The sequence below is a fragment of the Macrobrachium nipponense genome, chromosome 45 (genome assembly GCF_015104395.2).
Source record: "Macrobrachium nipponense isolate FS-2020 chromosome 45, ASM1510439v2, whole genome shotgun sequence".
Classification (NCBI taxonomy): Eukaryota; Metazoa; Arthropoda; class Malacostraca; order Decapoda; family Palaemonidae; genus Macrobrachium; species Macrobrachium nipponense.
In genome coordinates, this window is record NC_061105.1 from 37,594,856 (window position 1) to 37,619,716 (window position 24,861).

General features: G+C 36.5%; 1 protein-coding gene across 1 annotated transcript in view; it reads left to right on the forward strand.

Moving 5' to 3' along the window:
* Positions 1–23,761, forward strand: part of LOC135214486 (sodium channel protein para-like) — a 344,371-nt gene extending 320,610 nt beyond the window's left edge. Inside the window, exons 33-34 of the mRNA XM_064248849.1 lie at positions 11,362–11,632; positions 14,398–23,761. Of these exons, the coding sequence (XP_064104919.1) occupies positions 11,362–11,632; positions 14,398–15,485 (1,359 nt within the window). The 3' untranslated portion in view covers positions 15,486–23,761. The remainder of the gene's footprint in view (positions 1–11,361; positions 11,633–14,397) is intronic.
* Positions 23,762–24,861: the final 1,100 nt, after the last annotated feature.

The window sequence follows — 24,861 nt, forward strand, 5'->3', positions numbered from 1 at the left end:
TGCCTAACCCCTTCCCCCCTTTTTTTTGGCTATTGGCTTTCCCCTCTCTCAACATCACTTTGTAAGCACCCACTGATGTAACCCCCTCCCCAGCAAACCTGAGGCCAGCCCCCTTCAAGCAACCTCATCGTCAGTTAACTTCAACAAACTCAAACAGCCAATTTTTCCCAAATCCTTTCCTTTATCGTAGGATTCTCTCTGGGTCCTTCGTTCTGCTTTTTCCTTCCAGCTTTTTGTTTACCCACTGCCCACCATACATCCTGGCCATTGCAGATGCCTAATTCTATCACTGATAGGAGGTTCGGAAACCTACACCCATCGACCAAAGAGCAAGTTCATCTGTGGTAACGTTGAAATGTTTCTAATAGTTTAAAGTAGATTTGAGTGAACTAATAACTTTCACATACACAGAGTTGTAGGTGCAAATTAGACATTTTTGACATCCAAGCTAGCCTAGTGCTTAGGGTAATACAGCTGACATGTTACAGCCACTTGTTTGTGGCTCTTACCATTTTAATAAAAATTGTCAGAAAAAACAGCAGACAGACATGGGACCACTGTTCTCGTACACTTCTTGTTAACTAATTTGGGGTATTCATTCTTCCTTCTAGCACCCAATTGGCTGTCATGTATAATGATGACTGATTCCCAGAATCTCGTCTTTTATTTTTCTGAATGTTCAAGTAGCTTATGTAATGCAACCTCAAGAGCACCATGTATTTATTTTAACCTCTGTAATTATAAAAAGAGTACGTATATTATCTGTTCTCACTCTCTCATTCATACATGTCAATCATCTCATTGCATATTGTTGCAGTCATTTTATTATTTACTCCTCTTTTGCTAGTCTAAATGGATAAGCCTGCAGCAGAAATAGGACATATGCAGCATGGCAATTATCAGACTTAAGGTGAAATGAAATATTTTGTAATACATTAACCCTAATGCTATAACTAATTCAATTTACACTTTGTTCAGTATCATTACCCTAGTAAGCTCTCTCTCTCTCTGTTTTCTTTGGTAAGAAATAGAATATGTATTGCTTATATACATCTCTCACCCTCATATAACCTGTCACCTGAGTACACATTGTACTTTTTTTTCATCTTCAGCAACTGTTTTCCCTGAAATATCAGTCAGTCTTTTCTCGAGATACCTGACTTCAGCTTCACATCAGCCTGTCTCCTTTGCATCAGTGTTCCATTACCTTTTCACCAGTAATATTATCTTTGTATTCATCTGTCACTTGTTTAAATTTTTACATTAACATGTCTTCAGTCTCTCACTGACCTAACTGTTTCTTCTAATTCAAAATGCTTCAATGTTTAAAATCACAAAACCTATCTTCACATGAACTTTTTCCTGATCTTCAGCTATTTGTCTGAACGCCGCCATCTTCTTCTTCACGTCAGAGCACCTCATCATCACCCTACTAATCTTTCAGATTTTTTACCGGTATTTCCAGGGTTGTCTGATGCATTGTCTTATCTTCTCAAGCTTCTTCTAGGTTCAAGAAAATGAAACAAAAATAATAAGCACAAGAACTTGTATTCACTTGCTTTCCAGTTGAATATAATCCGTAACAATTTAGTAGTGACTATGTCTGGTACCCTAACCCCCCTTCTTATCCATATTCCTGTGTAATCCTTGTAGTCCTGTGTGATGGCATAGTAAACCCCCCATATCATTTATCTCTCATGGACCTTTCTTACCCATTTACAAAAGGATACCAATTTACAAAAGGGAATCAAACTGTGAAGTCTACATTAGGGATTGATTCAAATACTTTACATGCAGTTTACAGAAATTGACACATGTTTATGTTTCATGCATTATATAGTTAAGTTTGCTCTTTTATCCAAGGGAAAGATGACACAAGGAGGAAGTAGTGCTGAGTTTATCACAATGCCTGTTTCTCATGTTGTAATCACCTTCCTAGTTTTGAAACTGTTTTACATCTTGATCCAAAGTTTTGTTTTATCTTCTGCATTCCATACTGTATAAGACATTTTCCTTATTTGTTTGTAATTCATAAGCATTGGAGCATAGTTGGAGGAATGGTATTTAGGGCCAAGCCCAAGTATGCAGAAGCCAAGAAAGTAATTTAGTGTTGGTGCATAAAACTATTCATATGTAGGATTTACTGAATTTAGGCTTTAACATTATCTTTAAAATGACTTTCTTTGAAATGAATGACCTCAATTTCAGTAAGTTTACAAGTCTTTTGTTAATAAGCAAGGCTTATTAAACAAAATGAGTACGTATTTGTATTCAAAATTTTCAGTTTTAAGCAATCCATCTGCCCTGAATTTTTTAATAATCCTTATGGGTAATGTTTTTTATACTAAGGAAAGGCATCATTCTACTCATTTCATTTGATTTGTTTTAGTAATACTTTCCAAAACACCATTTGTACTTGGATCTCTTTTTAAAGACAGGTTAAGCTTACAATTCAACTGGGCAAACCTCAACACTACACGATATATTGATGATGATCATGACTCATACTTGTTTGCACCAGCACTCAGAGTACTAGTCACTAATCTCTCAACTACCAGTCCTTTTTCAGATGTCATAATTCATTATTGTTTGCACCAACTCTCAAAGTCACCAGTCACTAATCTCTCAGCAGCCAGCACTATTTCAGCCATCACCACATACCAGAGCACCAAGCGCTTGATATGTTCCTGGTAGCCAAGACGTGTTTTGATGTTTTATTTTTGTTTTCCAATACTGTGCCATATGCCTAAGAACACTTCACCAGATCTACTGTCACTTTCAAAAGCATATGAAATATTAACTTTGACATCCATCACAATCTAATAACCTCTGAATGTACACCTATGGAATTTTAACTTTGACATCCATCACAATCCAATAACCTCTGAATGCACACCTATGACATTTTAATTTTGACATCCATCACAATCTAATAATCACTGAATGTACACCTATGAAATTTTAACTTTGACATCCATCACAATCCAACAACCACTGAATGTACACCTGCCCATTACCCAAGTTCACAAAGAAGTACTCTTCCCCATTGCCATGACCCTCCCTTTTTGCATACTTCATATCACCTTCCCCCATTACCTATACTATCATCTTTCCCCTTGCCACCTATACCTTCTGGTCACTCTTCCCTTTGCAAGTCCAATCATCTAACCCTTCTTTCATCTACGTAACCCAGCCCTGTTTTCACTATCCTTAACCTTCCCATCTCACATTTGTCACCTTCCCTTTTGTAATGTAATTTCCTTGGTCCTTGTCAACATTTACCCCCTTGTCATTAGTTTCCCATTTAACACTACACTTTCTCACCCTTGTCACCTTCCCTTTACCAACCGTAGTTGCCATGTCCTTGTCATCAGTGCCACACTGCCATTTTTGCCCATATCACTTTACCCTCTGCCATCACCTTGCCACAATGACTATGCCTTATTCCCACCAGAGAGCTTCTGAAATCAACAGAAGTGGAAGACCTGAACCTCACTCAATCCGTTTTCCACGAAGTTGTAGCCGGTGTGTGATAGGAGATGCTTCACCCTCACCTCTTCAACTCAGTGTCCAAAACCCTCGCAAATATCACGCTCTGCCCTCGCCTGCTTATTGCCATGATATATCACTGCCAAGTACCAGTTTTATATCTCAAGAAACCAACCAGATGACAAAGTGACTGGTCATTATAGCCCATTGGTTACCTATACAGAAATCCACAAGATACCCACTTGCATACCTTATGAAGGATATAAAAATTGAATTAATTTTGAGTTAATTTTAGGTAAAAAGACAACCCAACATCGCAGATTTGTATACTTTCACAATACCATTTTTCTAATTCACATATCAATTACTAAAAAGATACAAAATTGCATTTTTAAGGTGGTCATTTGACCCAAATGTAATTTTGATTTCAGACATTAACAATTTAAAAATAACAAGAAATGACAGGTTTTAGTATAATTGCTTTTTCACACTAGTTATCAGGGTGTTAGTGACAGTTTATCACATCTATATGTAAGGATAATTGAGGTATGTAAGTCAGTACAAGTAGATTAATAGTTACTGAGCAACAATTTTATTGGTGAGATTGATGGTAATCAGGTTGATAGTTACTCTTCATTGCGTTCCTTGTAATGGAAGGAGTTTCACTCCCGTTATCATTTTGATGAGCTGGTCAGAGATGCCTTATCTGGCTGCTGTATATGTACTAGCAGTTGACCATACATCTGAAGTGTACCTCAGCTTTGGTACATGCTACAATCTTAGTACATGACCCTCCATTGTCTATCTTATGAATGCTTGCTTGAGGATACAGTAAGCTAGCTGTTGTCATTTGTCAATGTTATGTTGAATATTTTTTTTTATTTTGTTCATATATTTTATTATGTTAATTCTCTTGTGTGATGACTTATCAAGAGAACATAGTGACAATTTATGAAACAGCCATGAAAAATGCAGCTTCTTGTTTGGTGCACCATATTGACAATTATTTTGGCAGCCAATACTCTGTAATAAATCGAAAAGGCTGAATTTTGGCTAATTTATTTTAGTGCCTGGTTTGTGTTTGTTCAGCATAAAGTCCAATAATTGTTTTAAACCTTGAGTGTTGCAAAAACCATTTTACCTCCACAATTTCCTTAGTAGCAGGCAGTACAGAATTGTTGTTGATGGCTATTGCATTGACTCTAAAGCTATCCTGCCTTTTGTGCAAGGTGGTATTTTGGGAATTGTTTTTTAAGCTCTACCAGTAACATGGTTCTTTTTGTTGAACGATTATTTCTGTGGATGGCATCCTTAGGCTTCCATCTTTTACACAAAATTTCTGAAAGTTAGGAAATGCTTTATTCTTAACAATGGGTATTAGGATTGAAACCTTGGTTTGAAGTCTTTAATGAACTTTGTTTCAAGAAGGCAAACCCTCTATTATCCTTAGCACACTAATGAATGAATTTGAATTGTGTGTTTTCTTCTCATGGAGCATCTGCATCCTTATTCTCTTCAAGTGAAAGTGTCCCACTACTCTGAACTAAAGCTGTTTCATTTAATTGTGAAACTCTGCTGTGTAATGTTTAGTTATTCTAGGTAATATTGATTCAACCTTAGTATACGGACTTTTGTTGTTCATTCAGTTTATACTGAATTCTGCTCGCGTTTCTTGTACTGGCTCAGTTTTAAACTTTTTGCATACGGATATTGTATTCTGTAGAAGCCTAAGATGACTATAGCACTACTATTGCTAATAGCAATGATAGTAATCTAAGTAAACAATCATATGTACTACTATGTATTGGTACATTTGATAGTTTATAGTAGAACAGGAAGTTAGTCATTTACAAATGCATAGTTTGGGCAACTGGCAGGTATACATTAGTAAGAACTGGTAGTTACTGATGTTTAGTTATATGTACTATGTTACATTAGCAGTTCTATAAACATACATCTGACCAGTTAGTTGGCTTGTCACAACCAATCCTTCTTGCATTTGGGCCAATTGGTAAGCAGACATTAGGAAAAAGGACTATATTATGACACAAATTATATATGTACAACATTTGCTTTTTGACATGTGAGACACTGTACCTTGCTACAACTGAAATGGCTTCATAATTAATGGAAAATAATGCTTAAATTGTTTATTTTCATAAGCTTTGTGTACAGTTTCATATATAATACACTTTGTTTTTATCAGCTCTTAAGCCTTGCAACCTTTTCTCAACAAAATTATATCAAGTTATCCATTTGTAAAGTTCAGGTTGAATATTTCATTAAAACAGAAAAAGGTTAGTAAATATTGTTGTAATGATTGTGATATGAAATCATCAGCATTATCACTGAACCACTTTCCATGATCATTTCTTAATTAAGCATCAGTGTCAGTTACAACTTTATAAAACAAATGCATATTTAAAAGTGGTCACTTTTCAAAGTTATATGGTTTAAAAAAGTAAAAAGTGCTGTCCTAGTAATCAGAGCAAATGTAAATAACCAATGACAAGAAAAAAATTATCAGAACCAGCTGTAGATCAACTCTGTAAACTCTGTTCTTAAGATATATATTTCATTAAAAATAAGTTTTTTTTATTAATACAGTACAGTATAGCTTAATCCAATTATAATTGTAATGACTGTATTAAGACTCAAAAACTAATTTTCTGGGCTCAGCCGTGTCGCTCCGTGAAATGTGTCCTCTTTAGCACTTTCCTCGCCCAGAAATAGATTTTTCCTACGTCAAAATCCCTTAATTACACCCTTAAAAATCTTAAACCTCTTTTGAGAAAAGGTAGCAATGGGCTTGAAATGCTTGATGTTTGCTATTCAGAATGAAAAAGAAAACACACTTGCAGCTTTTATGAAAAAAAAAAACATACCACCAAACAATATATTTAATGGATGTGTGTGCATGCTAGTGCAACTGTTCATCATATACAAGTGCTGTCATTATGTGTGAGTAACAGAGTAAACATGGGTGTTTGCCATTTATTATATTATATAAGGCATACAGTCAGTTGGCTCTTGGAGAAAATATGTATCTTCAGTCTCTGGTACCCATTTTCCATTTCTTGATTGAATACTGCAGGTCTTGACAATGTTTTTACTCATTAAATGCTGAAATCTGAGGCTTTGCTGGGTAGTAAACGGTTGAACAGAAACTGATGCTGCCTTCTCTTGGATTTTGGTATGATATTTGAAAGCGAAATAGAACAAGCTATGAAGAAATATGCATATATACACCCACTTATCTTCTGAAGTAACTGCCAAATGATTACAAATTTTAATCAGAGTAGAAGAACTCCAAAGAATACTATTTATGGCAGCAAAGAAAAGCGCCCCATTGGACTATGAAATTAGTTTCCAGTATAAAATCATGAATATTGAATAATCATTTGATACTGGCCTTTTATAGTAAACCTAAATTATACAATTACTACTGGTTGTAAACATGAAAGGAAGCTATTTCAGTGTTACCCACTTCCTTAGTTATGACCATAGCTACAGATTGACTCAAGTGATCATAAAATTGTCATTTAGAGATCAGTCACAGTTACTGAAATGTAATACATAGCAACATGTATTGGATGGCATTTGTCTATATTTTCATGTACAATAGCACCCACAGTAATTTTTTTCAATGGGCAGGATTAAAAAGAAGGATTTTTTTATTACTATGCAAATATAAGTAGTTATTCCAAATTATTTATGGTAATATGTTTCTTCAGAGAAAAAAATATTTACTTTTTAATATTATGTGCTATCTAACTGATCATCATAGGATCAGTAATCCTAGTGATTTATATCTTGATAATTAAGGTAAACAAATTGCCCACATGCCAGCTTAGTCAGGTTTCTGAGATGAGCTTGTCACAATTGGGCAGTGGTAGGTTTACATCTGTACCACCTCTGTAGACTTACAATCAAGGATATTCTCCCTCAATTAGGCCTAGAGTCTTATAACTCAATGTTTTCCTGACACCCCTCTTGGGAAACACAGGCAGCTCAACTTAAACTTTAGTTTCTTATCATTTGTTGCAATATGTAATATACTCTTAAAAGATTGACTGGGTGTGCAGCTCTTTGAGAGGTACTGATCATTCATAATCTGAATAAATAGCAGAAGATGAATCAGTGGATTTCCAATTCTAATTTGAACCCACCAAAAACCATCAAATGGATTGTAATTATAGATCGGATTATTTCCTGTGTGAGAATATATTTTCCCTACACTGGTATTGTCTAGGCTCATTTTTTTCTCAGTGCGACTGAAATTATGAAAGTATCCCCCTCTACTTCTGCGTACTTGTTTTGGTAACATCATGCATCAAAGTAATATGTATCCTAGTGTCTAAAGGCCTGTCCACACTAGTAAACATTGTTTGTAAACAGTTTGGAAACTGTTTGCAAACAATATTTCATGTCCAGACCTCAGTTGTTATCAGGATGCCTAATGGTGCAGTAGCCTCTGTATTTTACTTGGCAATTTTAATGCACTCGAGGAGGGATAAGAGAAAGAAAAAGAGATGGCGAGGAAGTTTCTAGAAAAAGGATCATGTTGTGTATATATACATGTATATATGTGTAAACATATACATACATGATACATGTGTATGTGTATATACACAGAAACACTAAATGTTTTCCATTCTGGATGGGAAACAAATACGTACTCTAATGTAAAAATTGTTTGCAAAGAGTTTGCAAACTTTGTTTGCAAACAATGTTTCCTTGAGTGGACAGGCCTTTACAGGCATTATACAGTCTGCTGTGCTGCCATCAAAGGATGGATGTAGTATGACTAAGCCCCGGGCAAGAACATTCACCATCAACAGTAAAAGCTCACAAGCAAGACAACAAGATCCACGAACAGTTTTTTTCCTTTAGGACTGCCTCTTTAAGTTATGAAGCATACTCTTTATGTCTAGGGAGTCCTTATGCTTCCATCACTTTTCCCAGAAGTTAATGACAGGTCAAGAACCTAAAACCTCTCTAGTTTTTCCATAAAATGACAGGGAACGTTTGTTTTTCAATAATTAATTTATGCTAATTGAAACTTCGTGCCCGTTATCAAAATGCCAGCATTCATCTTTCTTGACCAAGTCAGGTAAAAGAATGGCAAACCATTGACTGAACCAGTAGATGTACATTTTGAGTTAAATTTCTACACAAGAATAGGTTCCTGACTGGCTGTGTCTCTGCCCAATATCATTGCTTGTGCTTCCTAATGAAACTGGTCAGTCTGTGAAAAACATCCTTACCAACACTGATAGATCTGTAAGTAGTTCATACTATGTCAGAGGGTGTAAATAACTCTCTGTCACTACAAAACATATGTTATCATAGCCACCACCATCACAACTCTCAAGTTAAATGTCTCTGATGAAAAATGTCCAAAAACTTGAATGTGTCAAGATTCTGATTTAACAAAGATGACATAGCAATTGTTAGTATAGAAAAACAATTACCTTAGTTAAACTGCAACCAAGGAAATACCCTGGCTGGAAAACAAAGCAGTTGAGCTGTTTAGTGATTTAACTGTGCCATACATATCGGAAAAAGGAATGAATTAATGCTTACTGTGATTTATATAAATTGAAAAGCTGTCATAAAGAAATTAAAAAAGCCACACAAATTCACATTATGAATGGTAGGAAAGAGCTAAAGGAAAATTTGCCAATCATAAAAATAATTCTTAAAAGAAATCAGCTTGGAAAAAGCACCACTTCAAATGAAGCCAAAGAACTTGAATACTCTTCATTGGCATAAAGAACTTGAAAACTCTGAGACCTTATACTTATCAAGTACTGCAGCAGAGAACACAAAAAACTCACTAACTCTCTCTATTTTTTTTTATTTAACTGCAACATATGACCTGAGCTTACTCCCCACATGGATGACTCAAGCTGTTTTGGCAAGACATCCTGAGGGTGCCGGATATTAGTGATACACACTTTCTTCAGGTCAGATGCAAAGGGATTCTTGCCCCTGAATATGTCAGTTTACTGTTTATGTGCATAATGTTATGGGTGTTCACTCAAATTTGTATAAATTCATATATATATATATATACTTATATATATATATATCATAATATATATATATACTATATATTATATATACATATATATATATATACACACACACACATATATATATATATATATACACACACGGTATATACGTATATATGTACACATATATATACTATATGTATGACAACATTACAATACATACACTGTATATTATGTGCTTACAATTATACACTGTTTAACTGCTTCACATCTATAATACATAAGCACATTCATTATGTATATTGCATTATACACAGTGATACGTACTTAGATACTTTTTTTAGCCTACACACTTAAAACATGTGTGTCAAGTGTGGGTGAATGTAAACATGTCCAATACTCTAATTGTGACCACATCACATGAAATAGATTGAAGGATAAAGTATTAGATGTATAAGGTGACAAATTTCTCAAACAAAAAGGAAAGAAAACAGGAAAGGGTGAAGCAAGAGAACGCGAGAGGTGAAATGTTGTGGGTGCAGAGGTTCAGAGGTGAGGGAAGGGAAGTTGGAAATGTGGCACTTTGTCTCTTCCTTCATCCAAAGCTGTTTGGAGTTGGGATCAAACTGCCCATTTCCTCTTCCCCATGTTGGACGATTCTTCGTTGTTCTCGAATTTCAAACCAAACGGCTTCTGTACTCCTTTATTTTAAATGTTATTCCCTTTTCTACAGATTTTTACAGCATTTATTTTTTATGCTAGTCCCGCAAGCTTGGAATAAAAAAAAATTAAAATATTGTGTTCTATCGTACTAGCTTTTTATTATCATTATTATTATTGCCACCATCTTCACACGAGCTCCTTCACCACAAATCACAAAAGCTTTTTGCACAAACACAGTGATTTCAGGACCAATTGTCATTTTTCTTTTAGCGTCCTAAGTTGACAACTTCATTTTTTTGCCTTGCTGTCATTTGAAACTTTTAAATTGAAAAGACTCACAGTCACCCACTTGGTTTGTCTTGAAAATAATGATGACATTGCTTCATAAGCTTTAAAATTATACACAAGTCATACTAAAGCTTCAAAAATATACCCAAGTTTTCTAAGCTTCAAACTAGCCCAATTTGTACTTAAGCTTCAAAAGTGTTCACAAGTTTTATTTAACCGTCAAGGTATTCGAAAGCATTACTTGGTCTTTGAAAGTGTCCACAGCTTGTACTAAGCTTCAAAAGTGTCCATAATGCTTTGTAACTCTCCAAAAATTTGTACCTAAACTTCAGAACTATATACCAATATTTGCAAGGTGTCCTTAACCTTAAACATCCTTTAATTCTTGACAGTCTTCATAAACTCAAATGATTTCTTTAACAGCTGCGGTGTTTTGACAGGCAGCATCATTTTGACAATTTCAATCATTACAAATTTAGTGAAAATAATGAAAGTTTTGCTTAGAAAATTACATAATAATGTAATTGTTGTGTTATATGTTACACTGACAACAATATATTAGATATACACTTACGTATTGCATAAAAACACTCAACAAACACGTATCATATTTCCAAATTTTGTTCTCATTACATCTCATTGCCTATTTTATACCATGATATTTATATATATTTTTTTTTCTTTCTTTTTGTTTTTGGAAGGTGAGGCTCTGAATAGAGTCACATCTTTCAGTCCCAAGTCTTATGGAGAGAAAGAGAAAAGTTTAGTATTCCATTTATTTCCTCCTTATGATCTTTATTTCATCTCTCTCTGTCTCTCTCCATGTCTGTCTTTGTTCCTCTTTGCCACTCAAAAAAAAACATTCCTTGCATTTGTTTTTGTATTCTCCTCTCCTGCTTAGTTCCGCCCTCAAGCCGTAGTGTTCGAGATCGTGACTAACAAGAAGTTCGACATGATCATTATGTTGTTTATCGGTTTCAACATGCTCACCATGACCATTGATCACTACAAAATGTCGGACGAGTTCACCCAAGTCCTAGACATCTTGAACCTTATCTTCATCTGCATCTTCACGTCCGAGTGTGTGCTGAAGGTCTTCGCCCTGCGATGGCACTACTTCAAGGAGCCCTGGAACCTGTTTGATTTTGTGGTGGTCATCATGTCCATACTGGGTGAGTTGCTTGTCTCTCCCTTACTCTCACTTCACTTCCTGTGCTGCATCATCTTCTTTATATATAATTTAACAGTGCAAATCAGACGGCACCATAAGTTCTCTCTCTCTCTCTCTCTCTCTCGTAGATATGCTTTAATTCTATGTTCCTTTCTTTATACCAAGATGTCTAGGAAACTTCCAGTGTTATCTACCTACCAGCCTGAGTTTACCGTGTTCAGAAAATCAAACCATACCAAACATCAACCTCTTATCTCTCACCTTCACAATTTATTTAGTATATGTTCTTCTATTCCTTGGTTTTTAAGTCCTTTGGGTTCAGCTTAGTGTAAATTCTTATTTTTCTTTCCTTCCATTCTTGATTAACATTTCCTCCTTCTATAATGTTTATATATATGTCTGTGGTTCGCGATGTGATCTTGATGTTATTAAACTCATTTCTTCCGTGATGTTTTGCAGTTTTTTATCCACTAACAATACCGTCTGGTCATTGTAGCAAACCAAAGGTGGTATATTTCTTTTATTAATGTTCTTTTTACATTTAAACTTACATGAAGTGCTCCAGTGCTTTGTCTCATTTGTTGAGGGGTAGGTTGCTAGCAACTTGGCACCTTCATAGTGGAAAACTCCCTGTCTTCCTCTGTATTTCTTGAATATCAAAAGGAAATTTTTCTCAAAAGTTGGGCTAGATTAGGGGAGCCTTGTTGCTTCAGTCTCTATACGATTGAAAAGGAGTAAATGTGATGCAAAGAAATTATTCAAAACAATTTCATCCTATAAATGGTCAGATAAGAGTTGGCAAAATGGCGCCCTGATCTAACCCATGTACAGTATTGTACAGTATAAATAAATGGATAGTAAATGAATGAGGTTTGATCCTGGGTGAAATGATAGATAGTAAGCCTAAAATTTCCTGTTAAGCAAATCAGGGGAAATGGAATATCAGGGGGAGAGGGGGAAGAGTGTTTGAAATCACAGTACATACTAATTGCATTCAAAAAGGGTAAAGAAACAAGGTTTTACCCAAGAAATTCAGTCTTTAATGAAGCACGCAAACAAACAAGCCATTGTACTTTATCTTCAGAGGGTTAAAAGTTGAAATTTGATTACAATGTATAAAATGGTGTTACAGCAAGTCATCGACACCAGTAATCAAGTCAAATTTTTCTCATGATCAGCACCAAACCCGATTCTATTGATACCATACAGAAAATTGTAGTTGTGTTAGTTAAATACTAAAGATAAAAAAGATTCTGGAATAGCTGCACAAACTAAGTAAGTATTTTTAAATTAATACTGGAAAACTCAGAAGGAAAATTTTAATATTTTTACATTCACAACAAAGTGCTGACTAAAAGGTTTTACATCCACTGGATATTTCAGGGAGACATTACTATGTTAAATTATTCATTGCTGTTTATCATATTCATGATTTTTTGAGAACCTTTCAACAGAGAAGTAATGGCTTTTTATTATCCCGTAAATTCCTCAGGATTAATTATTTTTTATGAAATGAGTACATATAGTTAATAGAAATAATCAGTCCTGAAGAATGGTGTGAAGAAATTGAAGAATTTTCTACTCTTCATATTTTGCATCCTAGATCTTTCCCTGTCTTGTGATAGTTGATAGTAATAGAGACAAATGCTTGCTTATTTTCTTAAGGAACTTCATCAATACTGTACAGTGACATGCATATGGACACAGATAAATACTGGGTATCCATAATACTTTTATGTATGCACATACATACATACATACATACATACATTCTCATGGATGTTTAGAGTATACCTACTTTTGTACATGAACAATTAATTGTGTATGGTATACTGCATGTACTTTACATACATGCATAATATAAACCTGAATGCTGATATTTGAAAATTATTTAAGTAGATAGTATGTGTTTTAGAAAAATTCAGTCAGGTAAAAATACCAGCAGTAAAATCCTGTTTTTTATTCTCAGGTAGAAAATAATGTTAATACATTAAGAACATGTAACAATAAATTCAAAAATATTTTATAGAGAAATATACAAAGTACCTGCTCATGTCACAAGGAAGCATGACATAACAGGTATTTTAAGATTAAAGTATAAAATGAATACATAATGCACAAATTTAGATTAAGATTTTTGCGTAGGGTGGCTATTTTGAAAAAAAATTTATGTTCACAGAATTCTTCAAGAATGCAGTATAATATGCAATTGCTATTTAGCATAAAATATTGAGATTATAGAGTGCAATGTTTAATTCTTGAAACTTTTAAAATAGCCACAAAATGCATTCACTTCATGAACATTTACAAATTAGTTTGTACAGTGTTCGTTCTGGCTAAATTGAAATATACAATACAGCACTACAAACTTCTCTAATTGACCTCAAAGGATTCAGGATTGCAAAGTTCGTTGCCTTAACAAACTAGTTTTGGAACTGAAAACTAACAGGTCCGTTATTCAACAGTAGTTTGTGAGCTTATATCTAAATGCTGCATTTTTCTTTAGAAGAGGTAAGTTACACTTAATATGATCCTGGAATGCAGCATATATTTTCCCAAATTGATATGCTTTATCATCTGCATTATTTAGAGAATGTAGTGTATATTACAAAAGAAGCATGCTAGCTTTTCTCTTTTCAGAACAATGCCTGCACTCCAAGGTATTATGTTCAGTTTATATTCTCTTTATATTACATGTAGCATTACCTTAACCAACCAACACTAAACAACACTGATGTAAGGTTTCTTATTTCATCATTCTTGCAGGTTTGGTGCTGAAGGATATCATAGAGAAATACTTTGTCTCACCTACACTTCTTCGAGTGGTTCGTGTAGCAAAAGTGGGCAGAGTACTCCGATTGGTCAAAGGTGCCAAGGGCATCAGGACCTTGCTCTTTGCATTGGCTATGTCCCTCCCTGCTCTCTTCAACATATGTCTCCTGCTTTTCCTCGTTATGTTCATCTTTGCCATATTTGGGATGTCTTTCTTCATGAATGTCAAACACACTGGCGGTTTGGATTGTGTATACAACTTTGAGACATTCTTCAAGTCTTTCATCTTGCTGTTCCAAATGATGACATCGGCAGGCTGGGATGGTGTGCTATCAGGGATTGTCAATGAGAAAGATTGTAAGTCAGCTAACCCTGAGATTGGAGAGCCAGGCGACTGTGGCAATCAGGTCATAGGAATTGCGTATCTACTGGGTTACCTTGTCATTAGTTTCCTCATTGTTATTAACATGTACATTGCTGTCATTCTCGAGAATTATTCCCAGGCCACGGAAGATGTAGAAGAGGGTCTCACAGATGATGACTATGACATGTACTATGAAATATGGCAAGAGTTTGATCCTAAAGGCACACAGTATATTGAATTCCATAAACTATCCGATTTTCTGGATGTACTAGAGCCGCCACTTCAGATTCACAAGCCAAATAAGTACAAAATTGTATCAATGGACATCCCAATATGCAAGGGAGACCTTGTGTTCTGTGTTGATGTTCTAGATGCACTCACCAAGGACTTCTTTGCCAGAAAAGGTAACCCAGTAGAGGAGGCTGCGGATATAGGTGAAATTGGTCCAGCAAATGATCGTCCCGGTTATGAACCAGTTTCATCTACACTGTGGCGCCAGCGAGAAGAATATTGTGCAAGGCTCATCCAACAGGCATGGCGGCGACATCGCCAGCATAAAGACCAGTCATCATTGTCTGGTGCCGATTCACAAGAGGAACTCAAGCAAGCAGATACCGCCGTCCTGGTGGAAAGTGATGGTTATGTCACAAAAAACGGACATAAGGTGGTGATTCACTCGCGATCACCATCAGTGACGTCTCGGTCCACCGACGTGTGACTGAGGAAAGGCGAGTATATGAAGTTGTTGCTGCTTTTTAAACTAATACACGGGCCGGTCGTAAACAACTTTATTAATAAGTTGTTAACTACCACACGGGTCAGCTGTTAATTAACACATGGCTATGTTAACTCCCACAAAGCTTTGGTACGAATTACCGCATAAGCAGGTCGTTAACAAGCAAATAGCCTGGTCAGTGTGGGCTATTAGTGCCAGCGCTGCTGGTTGGGCCACTCTTGCTCGGGAACACCACACTCTTAATGCCTTGTTGTTTAAGTTTACAGTCCAACTGTCCTCAGCTTCCCGACCCGCGAGTGCCGCGCCCTTTGTGCAGAGATTATTGCCCTAAGTGATTCACCATATGTTTATTTTTGTATTTCATTTTCTAAATGGTTACTGAGCCATTGCTTACCTATCTTGGTACTGATGCTCGGCTCAAGCGAGGCTGGGTGCGCCTAGTCCTCACGACGTTCACTTGTTAGTTGGCGCGAAGGTGACGTGGAGCCTGATGACACTATGCTCCTGCCCTCTATTGCCCACCTGCTCATGGCCGCCAATACACACCCACGCTCACAGTATTGTTGACACCCGGTGTATGAAGCACCGACAACACCTCCTCCCTTCCCCAAGGATGGCCAATGCATAGCAACAACCATGACTGCATAGTGACACACCAACTAAAGAAGAGGACTGCAGGAGCACCACCTCTTCAGCATCAGCGAGCAGCCCGCAAACAGTGGTGAGCATGTATGTATATAATAACAGCCCAGGTGGGTGGAGTGGTGCACAGGTGTCACAGGTGTTTTGAAAAGGAACCCTTGTTAATGCGCATATCCCAACAACAACAATACGAGTTCTCAACAAGTATTAATGGAAACTTATAACTGCATAATTATAACCCTCACATAAACTGTGTGTGATACACAAATGCCTTTACCTGAGTGCAAGCTGTGCATAATGCGAGTAGCGAAGTGCACAATAAGGTAGAACTTGTATTGTTAGGCGTCGTGTTCCTGGACAGCGTGCCGCCCGGCCCCTGACTCCCTTCCTATTCCAAGCTTCATTACATCCCTTTCTATATCCTCTCCTGCAGTGTATTCATTTTATTTTCTTATGCAATATTGATTCTACTTTAACCCCCACCTATTTTATGAACCTGGTACTGTCTACGCTGTAATCATAGTCTGCACTCCTTCTCTCTCCTTTCCATTCTAGTGCCACTTATCTTTACATGTCTCCAAACTTCCTAAACAAATACATCAATTCAGTCTGGAACTTTCCCGTCCAGTTCATTTCTTACATCAACTTTTCTTCCTCCAGTTTTCCCACAACCTATCTGCTCTTTTCCGTCCTGCCCCCATGTGCCCTGCCCCAGGGTGGGCCGGGGGGCGCGCCCGTCCTCTTGTTAATGCCGCAGTACTTTCCACTAACTTTTACTTATAAGATGTATTCATTCGTTACATTGTTTTATAAGCTTTAAATCTCTTACTTGGTATGTGCAACTACAGTGAGCTAGGGACAAGCCAGGCAGGAGCCGAGCGTGTGTTTTAGTCCATGTGTGGAGTGAATGTAGTGACAGTCGTGCTCTCGTCCACCATAGCAATAGATAGGCTGGCTCAGTGCGTGCTTCAGAATGGCTGTTAGAACCATACCATACTTTTGCTACCCCTGTAACATTTCTGATTGCCATTTTTTTTCATCCCAAGTCTCATGTTTCATATCTGTTATACATTTGTTATAAAATGGAATACTTTTCCTCTTTGTCAATTTTTATTTCTAAAACTGAAACCCCAAATCAAGTTGTGCATAAACTAAGAACTGGGACTGGACCATTCTACTTTTAAAACTCAGTGACAAGATGCTATGAGTGTAGTTTTTATGATTTAGAAATTATTTATAGGCTATACCCCTGTGGTCTTAATCTTCCCCAGCCACAGAGGTATGACCAAATACCAAAACTGCTGCAGAGCTCATTCAGTATAAATCATTTGTTTCATCCAGTTTGCTCCTTCTCAATGCCTTATTAATCCTGCCTTTGCAAAGTCAGATACTCTTCAGGTCCCACTGTCACCATAACTCAATGCATGGCGTAAGCATCACATGCACGGCTTTCCAGTATCGTTATATATTAGTATCACTGCGATTTGAAACAGAATTGGGAGGAATTTTTGACAACTCTGAAAGTGATTTGAGGAGAAATCTTGTGACCATCCACACCTGAGAGGGTTACTAAAATGTTGATGGAATTAGGATGCTTGTCTCCCTCTTCCCCATGTGGAGCCTGTGCATCTGAACATTTCATGAACATCATTTATACCTTGAAGGATAAGTAATATACATTATATGAAAAGAAATATAAAATCATTTGAATGACTGGATCTTGTGTGCTCAGCACTGTATTCCTAAGTCTCAAGACACTGGGTATGAAAGTCACAAAATTTTGATAATGCTAATTAGTTCAAACCAGTATTATAATTACACAATGGTTTCAGTCTACGTTTCCTCCTCCGTATATATTGGTGTGGCGATTATTTTTTTATGGAAGGTCCAGTCATAAACAGTACTCATGGTCAAACTATATGTAACAGCCCATCCTCGCCTTCTTTCAAAGAATTAACAATTTACTTGTGAAATTTTCTAATATACTGAAACCAGTTTTTTCAGTGTTTGTTTCCCCTGCAGTTTTGCATACTGGGGCTTAAGTCCTTCAGTTAGAACAAACTCCTTGCTTCAATCATTTCTGCCTGATAGGCCTTCATTGTTTTGGGGACAATACATGTAGTACCCAGTTTTGTTAAGCATCCAGTGTAGTCTCACCTGTGCCTCCTCCACTTTGGTTGTACATTCAAAAACAATTTAAAATTTTATTTATCCTGATCATGTGAAAATAATTACCTTAACTTTTTAAATTCATTTACATTACAAGAGAAGCATATATATATAATTTTAGTAGAACCCCAGATTGTGTCATGTAAATATTCTAGTAATAATATGGCTTTTCTTTATTATTTTCACTGGCTTTATCTTGCTGCCCCTGTCCTGCCCCAACATCTCACTCCTTAAGGGCGTGACAGACACACACTCGAGCTCAGTACTTGGTATTCCTCCACTTTCCTCAAAACAAAAATACAATAGGAGAGAGACCCCCCCCCCCCTTCATCAGTCTTTCTTCTTTTCTTCCCAGAATTTCTGTGTCTGCCCTTCCTTCTCCTTCTCCCTCCATATCTGCTAATCCCCCTCTCTCTTTCTCTCTCTCTCCCACTCTCTCTTTAACCAATTGTTGCCGTGTTGTCTGTCCCTTGTGATTGGGTTGTCGAAATCATGATGGCCTTAAAATCTCTATTGTAACTGGTATGGCTCGTTAAATGCACAATATTCTATGTCGACACTCCGATATTTATGAAATAATTACATTTGAGTGTATAGGATAAGCCGAAATAGTGTAAGGTTATTATGTGCATAATGAAGTTAATAAAAGATTATTTATATTTATGATCATCAGTCTGACATTAAATTCTTAAGAAATGACAATTGCATGTGAAACAAAATATAGGCTGAACAAACAAGAGGTGAGAATTAAAAAAAAAAAAGAAATAAGCAAAAAGAATAAAAGGTGAGGTAATGCCTGTGTGTGCGTGCGCGCGCACGCGCGTGGTGAGAAAATAACAGCAAAGGAGAGCAGGCGGGTCTGGGTGCACGTACAGTAGTACGTCCTCTTCCCCGTCACGACGCCATATAACGTGAGCCCACTCCCGCCTGTTGGCCAACAATCCCCCTCCTCCCGCACCCACACCCACACCCACACCAGTTGTCAAGGGTCACCAGTCTCTTCCTTTGCAGAGCACAACATAAACAGCTCAGCACCAACAACCCATTGTCAATATTATGTGGTGGGCGTCGTCGGTCTCCCTGCCACCCTATGCCTACCTCTCTTGTGTTGATAATAATAATAATAAAAAAATTATTTTATATTATTATGTATTTAGATATTTTCCAGAGTTTGTGTCATTGGTCCAAAACTCTGTCAAACACTTCTTAACCATGTAGCATAGAACTATTGTTGAAAATTTTGCAATGGAACTTTTAACTCTGAGTGATTGGACTATTGAGATGGCATTCTCTCCTCCCCCCATTGTAATACTCGAGGCTTGACTGTGCTGGCACGAGGGGGCACGGTGCCACCTGGGCATCCAACCAAAGAGCGATTCTGTTTCCCTCCAGGACGACACGCCGCCCCTTGTATTTAGCCAGGTGTGGTTGGTCAGAGGATGTTCCCTTTGCTCAAGGGCTCCATAAGTCAGAGTGTTTTGTCCACAACCGCTATACAGCGCTCTTTGCGAAAGCCAAGAGGCACCCTGCCCTCTCGACTATACAAACAACGGCTTGTCACTGCAGACACTAATTTTTAAGAGACAGTGCTGTGAAACTCCAGATTTATACACCTCTTAGTTTGTAATGTCGAGCGCCCCACCGGAGCTGACAGCTACTACATCCTTTCCCCTATTACCAGTCACAATGTGCTAATAATGTTATCGTGATAATAATAATAATAATAATACTAATAATAATTATTATGATAAAGAAATTGCTGCAACAGCTTCCGGTGGAACACTCACGCGCACACTCCGTTTAAATATTTAGGTTCGTTTTTATCATCCTGATGTGATATCAATTCTGTAATATTCAAACTGTTATATTCTTGATAAGCAGAAATTTGTTTTCTATTTTGATGGTTGCAATGAGATGTAATGGTTTAATGCTATGCCCTATTGTAAGTTCACCCCTCCACGGAAAGCAAGGGAGACAGGCCCTTCTTACAACCTCATTGATTGACGAGCTAAAACAACAAAAGTTAATGAAGCTATCATCTGCACTAACTTCCCCTGGTGCTCATGATGGACTATAGCCTTTTTCAGGAACTCCCGGTCACACAAAAATACATTCAGAGAAATATGCTTTTTCTTCCCACCATCCATCATTGATTAAACCATTTAAATTCGCCTTAATGGTAGCCCTTTGCATCCTATTCCCTTCGTGAACACATTTCCCTTACTTTCCGTACCAGTTATTTAAAAGAACAACGACATGGCGGTATGTTGTAGCTTACGCCCAAAATTGTGGTTTTGCGGAGATTGAATCGCCAAAAATACAAAACAGAGCCAAACCCACTAACATCACTAGCTAACCACTAGTCAGGAAATGGTAGTTGGCAGCTTTGTATCATAGTGACAGTCGTCAGATTACTAAAGAAAATGAAAGGTTCAGTAGATAGAAAATGGGAGTGGAAAGGCCAGAAAAAAGTGCACATATTCCTGTGGTGATGAATGAACGATGATAAAAGAGTACAGTACATGAGATTACAGCATACTGAAGATGATAAATTTCATAAACCATTTACAAATACTGTATGTATGTGGAAGGTCAATTTTTATAAATATACAGTATATGTGAAAAATATAAATTAATATACTTTACTAATATTTGAAAATAATTTTTCCTGAAATAAACGAATGAAGTACTATGTAAATTGAAAAATGCATATTATCATTGAACGCCTCTCCATAATTATAATTTATTAATGTTTAGTGCTATTCAAATTCATTTTCATTGTATCAATGTGTCATTGAGAATCAGAATGCAAACAGGGACTCAAGTTGAAGTACACAGTATTTATGAAAAAGAAGAAGAAGAAAAAGACGCGATACAATGGACATGATAAGAACTGGGTCAGTTTACTCAGACGGCTTCATTCCATCCGTCAACTTCAGTCTTTCTTTCCACTCCCTTCCCCAGGAGTGGAAAGAAAGTGGGTGGAGGGTGGGAGAGCAGCAGTCTTATAGGTTGCTTTTGTCATAAGAAAATTATATCTATATATACTTATATATAGTCACAAACATATACATTGGAAGAAAAATAGTCTATGCTTTGCTGACAATGAAATGAGTTGTCCCTGGTTATGAAATATTATTAAAAAAGGGTTTCTGTGTAGGAATAATCTGGAGCTATTGTTGGCAAATTGTTGGCAAGATGTTTTTAATATAGATTATCAGCCAGGCCTTTTTATGCTTCGACTGTCTCAGTATTTATAATAACTCATTGTAGCTCTGTGCTTATGATCACTTAATTGTAGAACCAAGAGTGATTGATACAAAGATGAGAACTTAACAAACAAACAAAAAATTTTTTTACTGGTAGTGAAAGATACAAAAAATACAATGATGAACATGACAGTTGAAGAAGGAGAAGAAAAGAAGAAACAGAAGAAGTGGAGAACGCTAGCTGCTTGTACTAGTTCCTTGCACAACAAACACCCATTACTTATGGACATTTCAGCTCTGAAGGTTTTCTCTCGCCCAAAAAAAATAAAAAAAAAAACTTTTCAGCAGTTCTCGTAGTTTGCTTAGAAGAAAATGCAAAAAAGTTATATCATGTTGTTCTTTCTCTCAAGAGTGTACCAACGGTCAATTTTATGTGAGAATTTAACCATAAAATATGATGTGTCATTTATTTACATGGCAGATATGTAAAGCACCTCCTCATACATGACGTCCATAGGATGTATAACTGAATCAGTACCTACTATATATTGATCTAAACCAATTTCATTATGCATATGCACAAAAGAGAGCCTGCATCTGGAACTCTGCTGCAGTACGTATGATTATGTAAAGTCTACATATCTCGTTTGCTGACGCTACATAACTTTTTATGTGTAAGGAAGTTTGTTCAGTACATGTATAGAGTACATTCCTCTTATACAGACAGTCGTGTTATGTATGGGAGTCGTGTCCCTGAAAGCATGCTGAGATGTATTATAAAGTGACGCATCGTGCATTGCTCTTTAATCATGTGCATCTACATACATGGTCAGTATATTGATGTGCTGTTGCTTATGCCATGAAATGATTGTATGAGTCAATTTACCCACAGAGCAATATACTGTCATGATGCTGATGCACGCTCTTCTGTTGTGCTCTAACTTGGCCCAATGGACACGCAAGGCAATACGGCATGTTTCCATGCGCACTACGTATTCTGCGATGTAGTTGCACATATATTGTATTAGATATACTGTATACAGTGCTGTATGGTAAGCATTAAGTATACTTAGGAGCAATACTGACAGAAAACATGTACGCAGTATTGGTCTACCCTCAAAGAATGTTGGGTTGCCACCTATACTTTGGCTCTGGTTACGAGCACGACAGATAAATTTTTCTTTGATATGAAACTAAAATTATTGTATCATCATGATTGTTATGATCAATATTAGCATCATTGTTATAATTATTATTATAAATAATATTATTAAAGCTGTTGTTATTATTATTATTATTACTATTATTATGATTATTATTATTATTATGATTATTATTATTATTTGGTTGGTACAAACATCTGAAGATTATTGCAGTGTTTTTAACACATATGATACAATGTCATCTGTGGTCACTTACACTACATGTGCTGACTCTGTGTAGCAGGTTATGGGTGTAATGCTGTGTAGAAATATGACACTACTATTTAGGAGAGACAGAGACACACTCAAATGTAGATGACTTTTAGTAGTTTCTCAGGTGACCACCACTAAGAATATTACATATTGAAATATATCTAAATATATTGAAATATTGGTTTTGACTGTTATGCTTCTTCAAAGTTTTACATCTGTTGATCTTTAGAAATTCTATATAGAAAAGTATGTTGTCTGTTATTTTATTTCTTCAGATTTCTTTATATAATTTTGGGTCATCTGTTGCAAAACATGCCTGGTGTTAGCAGTTATCAAAAATATAAAACCACTTTTATTCCTTCATTAGAACAGAAATTCTAAGTAGTTCTGGTATCTGTATTCTATATGGCACCTCTGTTCACCATTCGTCCTGGGTTCTTGTAGAATATAACCAAACGGTGTAAGATCCATTGTGATAAAAGATGTAGTGAATAGAGCAAAAAGAGAAATATCACATCCACACAGCAATACACCCTCGACTCGATCCACCCACTTGGCATATTAGTGTCTAGTTACTGAAGAAGACTTGTATACTAATATACTCTGTTATCCTATCAATGTATCGTCTCCGCAAACACATCTGCTCGCCTGTTGGTAGTCAAGTGGTTTCAAGCTGCTAATAAACAAAATGACATTTTCTTTCCTTCTCCATTCAGCCTTTTTGCTTGCACTTTGTAAAATGTTTTGAATTTCACAGTTTGTACTATATTATCTGTAAATAATGTCATCGAATAAATTTTTGATAATTTACCACAAAGAAAAATACTGTTTGAATTTTATCCTCACTAATATTTTTAATGACTTGCCATGAACAATCTTAATTTGGTTATTAAAAATATGATAATTTGTAACAGAGGAGAGACCTCGTTTCATTAATACTTAACTACAGAAACACCTTTTGATTAATTTAAGTCTCTCCCATAAATAAATATATTTGAAAATTTTTGCACAATTACATATTTACTACTTGATGGAAGCCACTCCATGAAAGCATGCTCTGAATTCTGTCTTGAGACCGCCAACTAAGGGCATGGGTCAAGAGCGCTCACAGGAAAGATGATCACACTGCTAACACATGACAGTTGTCACAGAAAGTAGTAGCAGAAAGGAAACTACCAACAGATTCTTTTTTTATCAGACAGCATTCACAGCAATATTTTACATCCTCTAAACTACAGTCCAGGAAACTCTAGCTTAGGCTAATGTGAACTGGTTAAGGTAGACTGGACACCAAAAATACTGGGGGGTACCTCCGAGTCAACTTGGCCTGAAGACCAAGATGGTCCGAGTAGGTCCATCTTGAAAATGGTGAATAATTTTTATATATTAATGAGGTTAATTAGCTTCAGGCTGGTCATCAAGTTGATCAGGGGGGTAGTACCATCAGTGCACATTGTGCGGTGCACGGTCGGCATTACTTAAGGTTTTTTAAAACATGCCTTCACCCTGAAGCTGAAACCCCTTTCATTTATTTTATTGTACCTCCTTTCAAGTTCTCTTTCTTCTATTTTACTTTCCACCCTCAACTAACAACTGATTATAGTGTAACTGCGAGGTTTTCTTCATGTTACACCTTTCAAACCTTTTACTGTCAATTTCTGTTCCAGCGCTGAATGACCTCATAGGTTGCAGTGCTTGGCATTTGGCCTAAATTCTATATTCAATTCAAGTTGATCGGCAGGCTAGTCATCAATCAACCTCAGTGCCAGGAACTTCTAATAAAACTACTGGCTGCTCCTTGGATAATTAGATCAAAGACAAGTTCAGTCTGAGTTCTGACTAGTAGATAAATCATGAATCAAAGGTCAATTAACTGTTCAAGTTTACATATTGCAATAGCCTCATTGTTCTGTAATAACATAT